General features: G+C 42.3%; 1 protein-coding gene across 1 annotated transcript in view; it reads left to right on the top strand.

Moving 5' to 3' along the window:
• Nucleotides 1-18,750, top strand: part of scamp1 (secretory carrier membrane protein 1) — a 54,802-nt gene that overhangs the window by 11,410 nt on the left and 24,642 nt on the right. Inside the window, exon 2 of the mRNA XM_070879796.1 lies at nucleotides 8,585-8,662. Within this exon, the coding sequence (XP_070735897.1) occupies nucleotides 8,585-8,662 (78 nt within the window). The remainder of the gene's footprint in view (nucleotides 1-8,584; nucleotides 8,663-18,750) is intronic.

Raw genomic sequence — 18,750 nt, 5'->3', positions numbered from 1 at the left:
AATTCCGATGAGTAGAGGCCCAACCTACTCAACCTTTCCTCATAAGTAATTCCCGGAATCAACCCAGTGAACCTTCTCTGAACTGCCTCCAAAGCAAGTATATCCTTTCGTAAATATGGAAACCAAAACTGCACACAGTATTCCAGGTGAGGCCTCACCAATACCTTGTACAACTGTAGCAAGACTTCCCTGCTATTATACTCCATCCTCTTTGCAATAAAGGCCAAGATACCATTGGCCTTTCTGATTACTTGCTGTATCTGCATACCATCTTTTTGTGTTTCATGCACAAGTACTCCCAGGTCCCACTGTACTGTAGCACTTGCAATCTTTCTCCATTTAACTAATAACTTGCTCTTTGATTTTTTTATTCTGCCAAAATGCATGACCTCACACTTTCCAACATTATACTCCATCTGTCAAATTTTTGCCCACTCACTTAGCCTGTCTGTCCTTTTGCAGATTATTTGTGTCCTCCTCACACTGTATTTCCTTCCATCTCTGTATCGTCAGCAAACCTGGCTGCGTTACACCCAGCCCCCTCTTCCAAGTCGTTAATGTAGATTGTAAATAGTTGGGGTCCCAGCACTGATCCCTGCGGCACCCCACTAGCTACTGGTTGCCAACCAGAGAATGAACCATTTATCCCGACTCTCTGTTTTCTGTTAGTTAGTCAATCCTCTATCCATGCTAATATATTACCCTCAACCCTGTGAACTTTTATCTTGTGCAGTAACCTTCTATGTGGTACCTTGTCAAATGCCTTCTGGAAGTCCAAATGCACCACATCCACTGGTTCCCCTTTATCCACCCTGTTTGTTACATCCTCAAAGAATTCCAGAAATTTTGTCTCACATGACTTCCCCTTCATAAATCCATGCTGACTCTGCCTGACCGAATTTTGCGTATCCAAATGTCCTGCTTCTGCTTCTTTAATAATGGACTCCAACATTTTCCCAACCACAGATGTTAGGCTAGCTGGTCTATAGTTTCCTGCTTTTTGTCTGCCTCCTTTTTAAAATGGGGGCGTTATATTTGCATGTATATGCACGTCTCTGAGCTGTACAGGAGGACGGGTATCACTACAGCCCTGTAGACCATGAATTTAGTAACAGATATGGAACAAATGCATAGCAACATTAGGAATGAATCTTTATTCTAGTTCTTTGTTATTGAGAAACTAGTTCCATTACCATTCCAATTTATGACTTCATCTAGTCATCTTTTGCAATTTGAGTTTTATGTGGAATAATTTGGTTTTAGCGAAGAATTCAAATGTTAATATAAAATCATTTTTACTCTTGGTGAAAAAAATATTGTGGCTAGCAGTATTCAGTGAGGCAGAAATTGGGTCTCGCCCAAGATTCTTGTTCTGTATGGTATCACAGCTCATCAATAAATAACAACAGGAAGCAATTCTTGGTTTTGAGGTTGGTAAACAGAGGCCCTGAGTTTCCTCATGATTTCTACCCAGATAAAAGCTTAATCTGGGCGTAACCAGAGCAGTGTAAAAGATTGCGAAAATTTAGACGTAAATGGGTTATGCCCAAGAATTGACGATCTTTTAAGTCCGTCTATTGAATCGTTCGCTCAAACCATCCCCCCCCCCCACAAAACTGACCACGCTCCTCGGACAGAAATGTGAGTTTTCTCTAATTGTACTTTGTGGAGTTTCATGGAATTGCCTATTCTCGGATGCAGATGTGCCCATCATTCCATCAATCCAGCGTTAATCAGCTGACCAGTAGTGAATTGAAGCCACGGGCCTACCTAACTGCTGCAGAAATCATACATTCGTTTTAAGAAAATTGAGCAATGGCTTACCTGGCCATCCCACACTTTTTATGATGCTGGAGGAGGGAGGCGAAAGTTCTAGAGAGTCACGGTGCAAAGAATTATGCACCACAGAAAAAAAACTGCACCACGCACGCAGGTACCCTGCGCACAGGCTCTGCATGAGCTACAAGCAGATGTCACACGAGCTAATTGTGGGTCCCCTACACCTTCGAAAGGATGCAATTGGTTGAGAGGGATCTCCAGCCTCGGTCCGCAAGCTGCAGGTCCATCACGGTCGAGATGACGGTCACCTTTTATGGGTACAGGTTGTTCCAGGTGTCCACAAGGCACCTATACGCCATCAGCCAAGTGGCGGTGAGGGTCAGCATCTGGCAAGGTCTCCTGTTGATCAGAGGCCTCTCTACCTCTCTCCTTTTTAAGACACTCCTTAAAACCTATTTCTTTGACCAAGCTTTTGTTCATCTGCTGTAATTTCTTCTTGTGTGGCTCGGTGTCAAATTTATTTGTTTTGTTTTCCAACACTCCTGTGAAGCGCCTTGGGATGTTTTACTACATTAAAGGCGCTATATAAATACAATTTGTTGTTGATGTCCCCACCATAACAGAAGCCAGTCTTCAGCCAATTTGTTTCACTCCACTTTATATCAAGAAACAGCTGAGCGCATTGAATGCAGCGAAGGCTCTGGGCCCGGACAATGTCTCAGCTGTAGTGCTGAAGACTTGTGCTCCATAACTAGCCATGCCTCTCGCCAAGCTATTTCAGTATAGCTACAACACTGACATGTGCCTGACAAAATGAAAATTGCCCAGGTATGTCCTGACCACAAAAAGCAGGACAAATCCAATTACTGCTTCATCAGCAAAGTGATGAACTGTGTTGACAACAGTGCTATCAAGCAGCACTTGCTCATCAATAACCTGCTCACCAATGCTCAGTGAGTTCCACCAGGACCACTTTGCTCCAGACCTCATTATAACCTTGGTCATAACATGGTCAAATGAGCTGAATTCCAGAGAGCATTTGACCGAGTGTGGCATTAAGGAGCCCTAGTAAAATTGATGTCAATGGGAATCCGGGGAGAAAGCTCTCCACTGGCTGGAGTCATACCTGGCACAAAAGAAGATTGTTGTGGTTGTTGGTCAATCATCTCAGCCCCAGGACATCGCTGCAGAAGTTCCTTAGGGCAGTGTCCTAGGCCCAATCATCATCTTCAGCTGCTTCGTCAATGACCGTCCCTTCATAAGGTCAGAAGTGGGAACGTTCGCTGATGGCTGCAGTGTTCAGCTCCATTCGCAATTCTTCACATAATGACGTCATCCATACCTGCATGCAGCAAGACCTGGACAATGTCCAGGCTTGGGCTGATGAGTAGCAAGTAACATTCACGTCACACAAGTGCCAGGCAATGATCATCTCCAACAAAGGGAGTCTAACTGCCCCCATGTCATTCAGGGGCATTACCATCGTTTAATCCCCTGCACTGCAGCAACTCGCTAAGACTTTTCTGACAGCATCTGCCTGAATCCACAATCTCTACCATCTAGAAGGGCAAGGGGTGTGGGAGCACCACCACCTCCAAATCACACACCATCCTGACTTGGACATATATTGCTGATCTTTCATCGTTGCTGTGTCAAAACCCTGGAACTCCCACCATATGGCCTGCAGCAGTTGAAGAAGGTGGCTTACCACCTTTTTCAAGGGCAACTAGGGATGGGCAATAAATGCTGGCCTTGCCAGCATCACCCACATCACGTGTAATTTTAGAACATTTTGTTTCAATAAGTTCTTTCAGATGTATATAATGGCTGCATAATTTCAGTAAATTCAGAATAGTAATTTGGTATCCTTTGTAACATTCGAGCTATATACTCTGAACTCCTACATGGCAAGCGAGCCCCAGGTGGGCAGAGGAAACATTTCAAGGACACCCTCAAAGCCTCCTTGATAAAATGCAACATCCCCACCGACACCTGGAAGTCCCTGGCCAAAGACCGCCCGAAATGAAGAGCATCCGGGAGGGTGCCGAGTACCTCAACTCTCATCGGCAAGCGCAGGCAGCGGAAGGAGCGTGCGGAAAACCAGACTCCCCACCCACCCTTTCCTTCAACCACTCTGTCCTACCTGTGATGGAGACTGTAATTCCCGTATTGGACTGTACAGTCACCTGAGAACTCACTTTTGGAGTGGAAGCAAGTCTTCCTTGATTTCGAGGGACTGCCTAATGATGATGAGAGCTATATATTAATATTGTTTAGCTTTTCTAAATCTTAAAGCCAGTGGATGTCCTGTAGAGAAATGGTGCAGGTCCTGAAGGAGAACACAAAAAATGGAATTAGCAAGAACAGCTAAATGTTGGAACTGAATTTGTTTTTTCCTCCCATTCTATTTTTGCCCATGGAAGCAGTTCCATTTCAGGAAGCGAACATGCATTAAGTATTGTGCAATCTCATTGTGTCTCTTTATCTGTACATCCCATCTTCTTCATTGTGAAAATGAATACATTATGGCTCATATGGTTTTCTTAATTGCTTAATATTTAATGGATTGAAAATAGTGTATCACTCAATTATATTGGTTCTCTTTTAAGTAATCCTCAATTCAGTTCCACCTATGTGAATTATTTTGGACTCACTTTTGACAAAATAATTTCCTGCTTATGGAAGTTCCATAAAGCTTGTGTGTAATTAGAGGTTTTGTATTGGCATTTAGGTTGCATTGGTCTACTTGAATAGCTTTTTAAAAAAAAATGAATTTCATCTCCATGTAATGACTTTACTTTGGTTCACTTTCTTCCCCTTGCCCTACTTTTGGAAGCAGTAACTCATCCATGGGCATCTGGCATCCATCCGTTAGTGTGCCCAACTGGCCATTTTTCCTCTGAACTCTGACGGAGGCAGTAAACCATTCAATTGTACATCAAGACTGATGCTGTCCTTTCTCAGTACAGACCCCCGCCCTTACAATGTACACATTTAAGACAGACGATCACTTCTATTGGCAAAAAAGCAGTAACTAACCATTTGCGTATCGTCAAATTCAAAATTGCTGGTTATAGCATTTTAAGAGCTCCGTTTTATATTGGGCAGAAACCACTGTGGTTACGCACTATTCTTGTGAAGTACACAGGTTTTCAGGGTCAGGTATTCATTATATAGCAAATTGAATGGTTTTTGCCAAAATAAGGTGGTTGAATTATCAAAGTAGCGATTAGTGTTTGTTTTGAAAGCTGTGGTTGTGTCCCCAATACCCCAGTTAACATTTTGAAATGCAGTGGCACCTTTTAATTTCACTTTTTAGTCCAGATTTAAGACCAAATTCTATCATGGTCTTGAACTGGAGATTCTGCTTAAAAAGCAAAAGTCTATAAATATATTTTTAGAATCACTCCCAATATTTCTGAAACAGAACTTGCCTGCGATTTACCTTCTAAATATCTTATCTATTTCAGAGAAGCTGTGCTGCATAGAGTTAACTTGCTAGCATCCATCCAGATATATCCCACCAGTCCTGTAGTAAAGTTATTTTGTATAGAATGTCAGGCATTGAGACTTCAAATAATTTAGCTTTCTCTAGCATCTATTGCAAGTCCTACTTGCAAAGTATTTTGAAGAATCCTCAAGATAGGGTTTCTCCATCTAGTATCTAAAATATTTAGTGGTTGCTTTTTAAAAAAAAAAAGAAAGCTGTATATACTTAAAATCTGTTGATGCTGAACACATGGTCTTGCTGCTAAAATATTTTTTCTTCAAGGAGTGATTACTAAACACAAAATATAGTGAGTTCTTGGCCTCTAATAAAGGAAGTAATCACTCCAACTGCAGGAGAACCTAATCTAAATGCATCTCTCCTTTAAAGCTAAGGAACTCAATGTTTCAAGTTTACTTACAGAATTATAATATGTTCATCATCTTCGAGACAAATACATGTATAATCATCTGCCTGGGTACATATATCTCTTCTTTCTTCCCATATACTTTATCACTGATATGTAATAACTCTGGCCACAACTTTTGTTTCCCAGACCTTTCAGGATCTTTAATGGGCCTGAAATCGGGGCCTCCGGGTGCATACGATGTGCGCATGCGCCCCTAGACATCCCGCAAGTTCTGGGTTTAGGCGTGCACTGCGCATGTGCCTAAACCCGGAACTTGCGATCTGTCAATTTCTTTTGACCGATCATACGCATTCCGGGGAGAAGGGCCTATTGCGGATGGAGATTTGGGCTATTTGCCCAGCGAATGTTCGTAAAACTCTTACGCTTGATAAAAGCAGACGCACGGCCTGCTTTTACCAGTGTAAGAGTTTTAAAAGATAGAAAAATTACATTTTATCACTCCCTGTCCATTAAGGTAAGTTTATTTTTACCCCTATTAAAACATATCTTTAAAAAATTAGTCTAAAACATTTCAATTAATTTTAAATGTAAAGTGTTTTTCTTTATTTAAAATGTTTGTTTTGGGGGTATCACCATTCATAGAAATGGTGATCTCTGTACAAATGGAACTCACCATTACTGTGAAAGAGGATACGCCATTTTTGTTGGTTGGTCTGGCCCATGTGATCCCAGGATGTGTCTATGCTCCTGGAATACATGGGTCTCTGCGCTGCGCTGGGCTGTGCATCAAGGCCTCAGAACAGAAGTCTTCATTCCTCCAGGACAACCAGGTACATTGGTAAATATTTTTGTGGTGGGAGGCATCTGCCTGCGGGAGGTTTCTGACCGCAATTTCAGGGCCATTATGTTTGTCTGAACAGATGGTGTCTTTCTACTGAATTGACACTAGCATCCTTACATTTGGCATCAGTACAGCTACCTAATGCCCAATGCAGTCTTTCCATCATCAATTGCTATTCAATCATGGGAGTCTGTTGATTTCCCCAAGTGTGGAGACCATTTTTGTTTTCCTAAAATGGGCAATTTGTGTTGTGTATCTGTAAAGCATGCACTCCCATGTTCCGCCACCAGGGAGCACATCCCCTGAAGTCCCAAGGGATCCCAGCATCCCTTGGGAGCACTGTATAAGCTGAGGCCTGTTCCTCACTCTGGAGTGCCTTAATAAAGACTGAGGTCACTGTTACCTTTTAACCTCCCTGTGTGCAGTCTCATCTGTATTAGGAACACAATAATTTGTACACTGGACCTGACCTGGCTCCTGTCTGGTCCCACAGATTGCACTTCCTTATCCATTTCGCATATAGGGGCTATCTACTGAAACATCCCCCACCACGAGCACATTCTTTCACTGATTGATTAAATTGGTAGCAGAATCCCTGCTGCTGTCCCAAGTAACCCTTTTCATTCATTTACAATTTCCAATGTTATCCATCAAGCCCCTGCTGACACTTGCTATCAAATTTTATTCATGAATAATGACCACTTAGGAAAGGTATTCAGTGGGTTATAGCCAATTTGCGCACAACAAGCGCTCTCAAACAGTAATTTGTTAATGACCAGATAATCAGTTTTAGTTACGTTGGTTGAGTGATAAATATTGGTTAGGACACTGGAGAACTCCACTGCTCCTCAAATGCTGCCATGGGATCTTTTATGTCCAGCTGAAAGGGCCTCTTTTTAACATCTTGTCTGGAAGAGGGAACCTCTGACCGTGCAGCACTTCCTCAGCTCTGCACTGGAGTGTCAGCTTAGATTGTGTGCTCAAGTCTCTGGAGTGGGACTTGAACCCACAGCCTTCTGACTCTGACTGAGCCATGGCTAACATCCACACTACACATGTGCATCCAGACTTTGTTCTTGCCTTGTTGCCGTGCAGGATCAAAACAATTTTAATTGGTTATCTAAAATCTATAAACTTCAGAGAATTTACAGATAAGTTGAGAACTTGGGAGCATAACAATTTTTGAACTGGATGTTTACTTAAGTAAATTGGTTCTTTTATGAAGTATTCATTTATATTTGAACTCGTGCTTTCTAATTATAGTAAACCCGTGCTTTGGGTCCAAAATGCTATTCAGGAAGAATTGTCCATTTTTTATTTTTTCCATTATGATTTATAATGTCAGTTGCAAATGCACAATTCAGCTAATGCATTTTTTTCAATTAATTTCATAAAATCCCTCGCGTGAATGGTTTTCTTTAACATGAATACATGTCATTACATTTATCTAAAATGTTTAATTCAGGATACATTCCCAGCGTTACTTTTGTTACTTTTGAGGGGCAAGATACTAACTCTCTGTAATAATTGCGTTGATTTTTGGGTCAAAAAGTTTTACAGTGGGAATATTAAATGTGGAATAGGAATTTAAGAGAACAATCTTGCAGTGACCAGGACAGGGGGTGGGGGGGGGGGATGACTGAGTGTATATGAGACAGTGTAGCAATGTCAAAGTTATCAAGATCTTTTTTTTTGCTCCCTCTTTCCCCCCCCTTCTCTCGTGCGCTCTCCACCCCCTTTCTCTAGCTCTCTTTCTTCTCCTGCCTCCCCCCCTCAACAGTAACACAAAAATTGAACATTTTGGTATCAAGTTATTTTGGGGCTTTTAAATTGAATATGCTTTCTTGTAAAACTCAACTTTTCGATTACTTGTGAGCGCACATGGCAAAATTGAACTCCGTTGCGACAATGTAAACAATTCCCGCATTCATCTTCAGGGGATAAGTAATTGTTTAGCAAGGCTTATCTCTCAGCTTATACAGTGAGATTAAAGGAGGCTTCACGGGAAGGCATAATATACTTTTTCCTAAACTATTGGTGATTTGCAATAAAATTTTCATAATGTAAGATTACTGCAATTGTTGATTCTTGCTGCTTTCCATCCTAGGATCCATCGGTTACACAGGTGACAAGAAATCCTCCACCAGCATTAGAGGAATACAATCCTTTCACAGATGGGCGAACGGTATGAGCATTTCAATTCACTATTATACTGTTGTGCAAAGGCAAGATCATGTATCAATGTATCTACTTCATCGTAAATGTAATTGCCTCACGTTATTCCACTATCAGACAGCAATTAAAATGAAGAATAATTATGTTGCGGATGTGTAACCAACACATAAAATGAGAATTCAGGGGCTAGTCATGCATACCATGTTGTCACTGGTTCAAAAATGGCATTGGCAAAGGCCTGTGATGCTGGCACATATATTGATGTACAGTTATACCCAAATTTGTAATTTTGACCATTTGAACACACCTGTTGATTAAAACTTGCCAGTTTCATCAGGGTTTTTAGAAGAGAATGACTGCTGACATCCTCCCAAAATTGACCTTGCATGGTTAGTTATTTAAGTGGCTTTTTTATCCAAAACTAAAGTTTAGTCTGGGTATATTGGGATTGAGGCTGGGAAGAGAAGGACAATGTCTTCAAAATTTGAACAAATGCTAACTTTTTTTTTGCTGGTCCAAATTCAGTAATTGGATCTTTATTACACTGGTTGGAGCTTCATACTTAATCCATTTTGATGGATTTATTTTATTCTAACACAATGGCCTCCCTCTGAGATGTATGATTCTATTCAGCCCACCGTGCCTGTGCCGGCTCTTCGAAAGAGCGGTCCAATTAGTCCCATTCACCTGCCCTGCAATTTTTTTTCCCCTTCAAGTAATTATCCACTTCCATTTAGTAGTTATTGAATCAGCTTCCACAATCCTTTCAGGCAGTGCAATGCAGATTATAACTGCTCGTCCTTACAAAAAATGTTTACTCATTTCGCCTCTGGTTCTTCTACCAATGACCTTAAATCTGTGCCCTCTGGTTATCAACCCATCTGCCACTGGAAATGGTTTTCTCCTTATTTACTCAAAAACCATTCATGATTTTGAACACCTCTATTAAATCTCTCCATAACCGTCGCTGCTGTAAGGAGAATAACCCTAGCTTCTCTAGTCTTTCAACGTAACTGAAGTCCCGCATTGCTGGAACAATTCTAGTAAATCTCTGGACTCTATCTATAATACCTTGACATCCTTCCTAAAGTGTGGTGCCCAGAATTGGACACATGACTCCAGCTAGGACCTCACTAGTAATTTATTTTTTAAAAAGTTCCTGGAAATAGTGGAGAACCAAGCGTCTAGCGAGAATGAGGAACTGACAGAAATTAGTATCAGTTTTTTTTTTAAATATTGGAGAAATTAATGGGACTGAAAGCCGATAAATTCCCAAGACCTGATGGCCTACATCCTAGGATTTTGAAAGAGGTGGCTATAGAGATAGTTGGATACATTGGTTGTCATTTTCCAAAATTTCATAGATTCTCGAATGGTTCCTGTGGATTGGAAGATAACAAATGTAACCCCACTATTTAAGAAAGGAGGGAGAAAGAAAACTGGGAACTACGGACCAGTTAATATGACGTCAATAGTGTGGAAAATGCTAGAATCTATTCTAAAGGATGTGTAACAGGATACTTAGAAAATAATAATAGGATTGGGCAGTCAACACAGATTTATGAAAGGGAAATCATGTTTTTTGAGGTTGTAACTAACAGAATAGAGAAGGGGGAACCAGTGGATGTGGTGTATTTGGATTTTCAGAAGGCATTCGATAAGGTGTCATACAAGAGGTTATTAAACAAAATGAGGGCTCATGGGATTAGGGGTAATATACTAGCCTGGATTAGTTAAAGAACAGAAACAGGAGATTAGGAATAAACGCGTCATATTCAGCAGGCTGCAACTAGTGGGGTACTGCAAGGATCAGTGCTTGGGTCTCAGCTATTCACAATCTATCAGCAATTTGGATGAGGGGACCAATGTAATGTATCCAAGTTTGATGATACATTCCCACCTAGCTTTGTAAGTTGTGAGGAGGATGCAAAGAGGCTTCAAGGGGATATAGACAAGCTAAGTGAGTGGGCAAGTGAAGTTATCCACTTTGGTAGGAAAAATAGAAAAGCAGAGTATTTTTTAAATGGTGAGAGATTGGGGAATGTTGGTGTTCGGAGGGACCTGGGTGTCCATGTACATGAATCACAAAGTTAACATGCAGGTACAGCAAGCAATTGGGAAAGCAAATGATATGTTGGCCTTTATTACAAGAGGATTTGAATACAAGAGCAACACGTCTTGCTGCAGTTGGTGAGACTACACTTGGTGTATTGTGTACAGTTTTGGTCTCCTTACGAGGAAGTGCAACAAGGGTTCACCTGACTGATTCCTGGGATGGGGATTTTCCTATGAGGAGAGATTGAATGGACCAGGCTTATATTATCTTGCGTTTTAGAAGAACGAGAGGTGATCTCATTGAAACATACACACATTCTTACGGACTTGACAGGGTAGATGCAGGGAGGATGTGTCCCCTGGCTGGGGAGTCCAGAACCAGGGGTCACAGTCTCAGAATAAGGGTCAGCCATTTAGGATTGATGAGGAGAAATTTCTTTTGACGATGGTGAATCTTTGGAATTCTCTACCTCCAGAGGGCTGTGGAAGCTGTCATGTAGCATATTCAAGACAGAGATCAAGATAGATTTTGGGATATTAAGGGAATCGAAGGATATGGGGATAGAGCACGAAAGTGGAGTAGAGGTAGAAGATCGGCCATGATATTGAATGGTGCAGGCTCGAGGTGCCAAGTGGCGATCTTCTATTTGTTATGTTTTTATGTTCTTGTTTTCTTATAAAGATTTAGCATAACTTTCCTGCTTTTGTACTCTATGCCTCTATAAGCTCAAGGCTTTTTTAAAAGCCTTCTCAACTTTTCTTGCCACCTTCAAAGTTTGTGTGTGCGCCCTCTTTCTGTAGGTAACCTTTTGGCATTGTTGCCAATTTAAGGGTTAAGTCATGGCAGGAGAGCCAAGACCGTGTCATGCTCCTCCTGTGCTATGTGGAAAATCAGGGATGCTTCCAGTGTCGCTGACTACTATGTGCAGGAAGTGTGTCCAGCTGTAGCTCCTGACGGATCGCATTGCGGCACTGGAGCTGCGCATGGACTCACTCGGGAGCATCCGCGAAGCTGAGGATGTCATGAAAAGCATGTTTACTGAGTTGGTCACACCTCAGGTAAAGGTTGCTAAGGCAGATAGGGAATGGGTGACCATCAGGCAGAGCAGTGGAAGGAAGATGTACCGTTTTGGCTGCTGTTGGGGGGAGATGATTCATCGGGGAAGGTAGCATCAGCCAAGTTCATGGCGCCATGGGTGGCTGTGCTGCACCGGAGGGCAGGAAAAAGAGTGGGAGAGCTATAGTAGTAGGGGATTCTATTGCAAGGGGAATAGATGGGTGTTTCTGCAGCCACAATCGAGACTTCAAGATGGTATGTTGCCTCCCTGGTGCAAGGGTCAAGGATGTCTCGGAGTGGCTGCAGGGCATTTTAGAGGGGGAGGGTGAACAGCCAGTTGTTGTGGTGCATATAGGCACCAACGATGCAGGTTAAAAAAAATGGGATGAGGTCCGACAAGCTGAATTCAGGGAGCTAGGAATTAAATTGAAAAAGTAGGACCTCAAAGGTAGTAATCTCAGGATTGCTACCAGTGCCACGTGCTAGTCAGAGTAGAAATAGCAGAATAGTTGAGATGAATACGTGGCTTGAGGAATGGTACAAGAGGGAGGGATTCAAATTCCTGGGATATTGGAACCGGTTCTGGGGGAGGTGGGACCAATATAAACCGGATGGTGTGCACCTGGGCAGGACCGGAACCAATGTCCTAGTTGGAGTGTTTGCGAGTGCTGTTGGGAAGGGTTTAAACTAATATGGCAGGGTGATGGGAATCTATGCAAGGAGACAGATGGAAATAAAATGGGGGCAGAAGCAAAAGATAGATAAGGAAAAGTGGAGGGCAGAGAAATCAAAGGCAAAAATCCAAAAGGGCCACATTACAATATAATTCTAAAACGACATTGCTTTTTAAAAAAAAAACAAGCCTGAAGGCTCTGTGTCTCAATGCGAGGAGCATTCGTAATAAGGTGGATGAATTAACTACGCAGATAGCTGTTAATGGATATGATGTAATTGAGATTACGGAGACATGGTTCCAGGGTGACCAAGGCTGGGAACTCAACATCAAGGGGTGTTCAATATTCAGGAAGGATAGACAGAAAGGAAAAGGAGGTGGGGTAGTGTTACTGGTGAAAGAGTATGTTAACGCAATAGTAAGGAAGGACATTAGCTTGGATGATGTAGAATCTGTATGGTTGAGCTGCGGAACACCAAAGGGCAGAAAACGCTAGTGGGAGACCACTAAACGGTGTTAGTGAGGTTGGGGCTGGCATCAAAAAGGAAATTAGGGATGCGTGTAATAAAAGTACAGCAGTTATCATGGGTGACTTGAATCTACATATAGATTGGGCTAACCAAACTGGTAGCAATACAGTGCAGGAGGATTTCCTGGCGCGTATAAGGGATGGTTTTCTAGACCAATATGTCGAGGAACCAACTAGACAGCAGGCCATCCTAGACTGGGTGTTATGTAATGAGAGAGGATTAATTGGCAATCTTGTTGTGCGAAGCCCCTTGGGGAAGAATGACCATAATATGGTAGAATTCTTCATTTAAGGGTTGACGGTGGATAGGCAATGACAGACATTTAAAGATAACATGGATGAACTTCAACAATTGTACATCCCTGTCTGGCGTAAAAATAAAACTGGAAAGGTGGCTCAACCGTGGCTAACAAGGGAAATTAGGAATCGTGTTAAATCCAAGGAAGAGGCATATAAATTGGTCAGAAAAAGCAGCAAACCTGAGGACTGAGAAATTTAGATTTCAGCAGAGGAGGACAAAGGGTTTAATTCGGAGGGGGAGTATGAGAGTAAGCTTGCAGGAAACATAAAAACTGACTGCAAAAGCTTCGATAGATATGTGAAGAGAAAAAGATTAGCGAAGACAAATGTAGGTCCCTTGCAGTCAGAATCAGATGAATTTATAATGGGGAACAAAGAAATGGCAGACCAATTGAACAAATACTTTGGTTCTGTCTTCACTAAGGAAGACACAAATAACCTTCCGGAAATACTAGGGGACCGAGGGTCTAGCGAGAAGGAGGAACTGAAGGAAATCCTTATTAGTCAGGAAATGGTGTTAAGGAAATTGATGGGATTGAAGGCCGATAAATCCCAAGGGCCTGATAGTCTGCATCTCAGAGTACTTAAGGAAGTGACCCTTGACATAGTGGATGCATTGGTCATTTTCCAACATTCTATAGACTCTGGATCAGTTCCTATGGATTGGAGGGTAACTGATGTAACCCCACTTTTTAAAAAAGGAGGGAGAGAAAACAGGGAATTATTAGACCGGTTAGCCTGACATTGGTCGTTGAGAAAATGTTGGAATCAATTAATAAAGACATAATAGCAGCGCATTTGGAAAGCGGTGACAGGATCAGTCCAAGTCAGCATGGTTTTATGAAAGGGAAATCATGCTTGACAACTCTTCTAGAATTTTTTGAGGATGTAACTAGTAGAGTGGACAAGGGAGAACCAGTTGATGTGGTGTATTTCGACTTTCAAAAGGCTTTTGACAAGGTCATATATGAGATTGGTGTGCAAAATTAAAGCACATGGCATCGGGGGTAATTTATTGACGTGGATAGAGAACTGGTTGGCAGACAGGAAGCAAAGAGTAGGAATAAACGGGTCCTTATCAGAATGGCAGTCAGTGGCTAGTGGGACATCGCAAGGTTCAGTGCTGGGCCCCCAACTCTTTACAATATACATTAATGAGTTGTACGAAAGAATTGAATGTAATATCTCCAAGTTTGCAGATGACACTAAGCTGGGTGGCAGTATAAGCTGTGAGGAGGATGCTAAGAGGCTGCAGGGTGACTTGGACAGGTTAGGTGAGTGGGAAAATGCATGGCAGATGTAGATAAATGTGAGGTTATCCACTTTGGTGGCAAAGGCAGAATATGCATCCCAGGGTATTAAGAGTTGGCGGAAGTGATAGCAGATGCATTGGTTATAATCTACCCAAATTCTCTGGACTCTGGGGAGGTACCATCGGATTGGAAAGCAGCTAATGTAACGCTTCTGTTTTTAAAAAAAAAAAGGGGGGGCAGACAAAAGGCAGGTAACTATAGGCCGGTTAGTTTAACATCTGTAGTGGGGAAAATGCTTGAAGCTATCATTAAAGAAGAAATAGCGGGACATCTAGATAGGAATAGTGCAATCAAGCAGACGCAACATGGATTCATGAAGGGGAAATCATGTTTAACTAATTTACTGCAATTCTTTGAGGATATAACGAGCATGGTGGATAGAGGTGTACCGATGGATGTGGTGTATTTGGATTTCCAAAAGGCATTCAATAAGGTGCCACACCAGAAGATAAAGGTACGTGGCGTCAGAGGAAATGTATTAGCATGGATAGAGAATTGGCTAACTAATCGAAGGCAGAGAGTCGGGATGAATGGGTCCTTTTCGGTTTGGAAATCGGTGGTTAGTGGTGTGCCACAGGGATTGGTGCTGGGACCACAACTGTTTACAATATACATAGATGACCTGGAAGAGGGGACAGAGTGTTGTTTACAAAATTTGCAGATGACACAAAGATTAGTGGGAAAGCGGGTTGTCTCGAGGACACAGAGGCTGCAAAGAGATTTAGATAGGTTAAGCGAATGGGCTAAGGTTTGGCAGATGGAATACAATGTCGGAAAATGTGAGGTCATCCACCTTTGGGGGGGGAAAAAAAACAGTAAAAGGAAATATTATTTGAATGGGGAGAAATTACAACATGCTGCAGTGCAGAGGGACCTGGGGGTCCTTGTGCATGAAACTCTTTTTGGAGTTCATCTGCAAAACAAAAAACATTAAACAGAATCCCAAAAAGTTAGTTTGCAGGTGCAGCAGGTAATCAGGAAGGTGAATGGAATGTTGGCCTTCATTGCGAGAGGGATGGAGTACAAAAGCAGGGAGGTCCTGCTGCAACTGTACAGGGTATTGGTGAGGCCGCACCTGGAGTACTGCGTGCAGTTTTGGTCACCTTACTTAAGGAAGGATATACTAGCTTTGGAGAGGGTACAGAGATGATTCACTCGGCTGATTCCGGAGATGAGGGGGTTACCTTATGATGATAGATTGAGTAGACTAGGTCTTTACTCGTTGGAGTTCAGAAGGATGAGGGGTGATCTTCTAGAAACATTTAAAATAATGAAAGGGATAGACAAGATAGAGGCAGAGAGGTTGTTTCCACTGGTCGGGGAGACTAGAACTAGAGGGCACAGCCTCAAAATACGGGGGAGCCAATTTAAAACCGAGTTGAAAAGGAATTTCTTCTCCCAGGGGGTTGTGAATCTGTGGAATTCTCTGCCCAAGGAAGCAGTTGAGGCTAGCTCATTGAATGTATTCAAATCACATATAGATTTTTAACCAATAAAGGAATTAAGGGTTACGGGGAGCGTGCGGGTAAGTGGAGCTGAGTCCATGGCCAGATCAGCCATGATCTTGTTGAATGGCAGAGCAGGCTCAAGGGTCTAGATGGCCTACTCCTGTTCCTAATTCTTATGTTATTATGTACTTATGTATCTGAATGGTGACCGATTAGGAAAAAGGGAGGTGCAATGAGACCCGGGTGTCATGGTACATCACTCATTGACAGTTGGCATGCAGGTACAGCAGGCGGTGAAGAAGGCAAATGGCATGTTGGCCTTTAAACCGAGAGGATTTGAGTATAGGAGCAGGTCTTACTGCAGTTGTACAGGGCCTTGGTGAGGCCACACCTTGAATATTGTGTACAGTTTTGGTCTCCTAATCTGAGGAAGGACATTCTTGCTATTGAGGGAATGCAGCGAAGGTTCACCAGATTGATTCCTGGGATGACAGGACTGACATGAAGAAAGACTGGATCGTCTAGGCTTGTATTCACTGGAACTTAGATGAATGAGAGGGGATCTCATAGAAACACAAAATTCTGACGGAATTGGACAGGTTAAATGCAGGAAGAATGTTCCCAATGTTGGCTAAGTTCAGAACCAGGGGTCACAGCCTAAGGACCGAGATGAGGAGAAACTTCTTCACTCAGAATTGTGAAGCTGTGGAATTCTCTACCACAGAGTTGCTGAGACCAGTTCGTTAGATATATTCAAAAGGGAGTTAGATGTGGACCTTGCGGCTAAAGGGATCAAGGGGTATGGAGAGAAAGTGGGAATGGGGTACTGAAGTTGCATGATCAGCCATGGTCATATTGAATGGTGGTGCAGGCTCGAACGGCCGAATGGCCTACTCCTGCTCCTATTTTCTCTGTTTCTCTTCCTTCACCCCTCAAGTCTCTCTGTTCCTGTAACCCCTTTACAATTATACCATTTAGTTTATATTGCCTCTCATTCTTCCTACCATAATGCATCACTTCGCGCTTCTCTGCATTAAATTGCCATTCTGCTTATGCCCTTCTGAAGTTTGTATCCTCCTGACTGTTTACATTTCCGAGTTTCGTGTCATCTGTAAACTTTGAAATTATGCCGTGTATCCGTAAATCCATGTCATTAATATATATCCAAGCACAGTGGTCCTAATATCGAACCTTGGGTGGCCCCACCATTATATACTTCCCACGAGTCTGATAAACAAACGTTCACCATTAATCTTTGCTATCTTGTCTCTTACTGCCCCTTTAATCCCACGGGCTTCAATTTTGCTCATGTGGTACTATATCAAATGACTTTTGAAAGTCAATGTACACTTCAACCATCAACCATGTCTGTTACTTCATCAAAGAACTCAATCAATTTGGTCAAACATTATTTACCATTAACAAACTCATGCTGGCTGTTTGTTTATTAGCCCACATTTTTCCAAGTGACAATTTTGTCTCTGCTTATTGTTTCCCAAAGTTTCCCCGCCACTGATGTTGGGTTCTACGGGTACGACGTCTGAAATCCGGAGTCTGTGCCGGTTTTGGGGGTTTTCCAGATTTCAAACTATAAAATCAATAATCTGGAATCCTCTGGACTGAATCCGTGCTGGATTTCAGACCTTGCCGTGGAGCGACTCTGTGCCGGATTTCACACCTTGCCGTGGAGCGACTCTGTGCCGGATTTCAGACCTTGCCGCAGAGCGACTCTGCCGGATTTCAGATTTTGGACAATTCCGGATTCGGGACATTGCATCTGTACTTGCCAGGTTTATCCCCTTATTTTTTGAACAGGTGTGTAACATTTGCATTCCTTTAGTCCCATATCTAAAGAGGATTGGAAGATTGTGGCCAGAGTCTTTGCAATTTCCACCCTTGATTCCCTCAGCAACCTAGGATGTATCCCATCCGGAATGGTTGTCATTTCTATTTTTGAGTGCTGCTAACCTTTCAAGTACCTCTTTAGCTATTTCTCTTTTTTTTAATGTGACATTGGCAGCAGCATCTTGAGTGAAGACAGATGTAAACTACTCATTCGACCTCTGGATTTCGAGGCACTGTAAACTTGCCCAAAGCTTATTTAAATTCCCTGTATGGATGTTCCAATGTGTGCACATAAAACACTTATATTTTAGTAAGACGGGAACAGAGCACAAATTGCAGTCGGATAGTGTGAACAGGTGCTGCCTGACTGGATTCTATATTATAGTTACTGGCCTCCAATACAAGCTATATTAAATCTACGTGAAAGCTGTTTGTTGTGGCAAAGAGCTGCTTGATTCATTAATCCAGATGAATCTAGTATTCATTAATCCAGTATTTATTTAGAGCAATAAGCATTCTGAACAACTTCTCTTAGATTTAGAGCTGGCATAGATCCATAAGGTGTTTACGGAACCAAATCAAGTGATTTGTTGGTCACTAAATTGGTAAACTGGCTTTGCTCCACCTCCTGTATGCTTGGAAAAATGGCCATCTTGCTGAATGCTCTGACATTTAGATTGCAACTGTACGATATGTTTCCTTCTGTTCCTTACTCTGATCATTGCTTTGAAACAGTCAGAAGAAATCCACGATTTATATAAAAGCTGATGCTCTTCCTTCCTTCAGTCCCCTTAATTATTGACATTGTACCAGATTCTCTGCTCTGAGCCAGGAACTGGCTGTTGGTTGAATGACTTTTCTGCCATACGTCTGGCAGA

Source organism: Pristiophorus japonicus, chromosome 1 (assembly GCF_044704955.1).
Source record: "Pristiophorus japonicus isolate sPriJap1 chromosome 1, sPriJap1.hap1, whole genome shotgun sequence".
NCBI classification, from domain to species: Eukaryota; Metazoa; Chordata; class Chondrichthyes; family Pristiophoridae; genus Pristiophorus; species Pristiophorus japonicus.
Note: the sequence above shows the minus strand (reverse complement) of the source record. Positions and strands in the feature narration are given on the sequence as shown.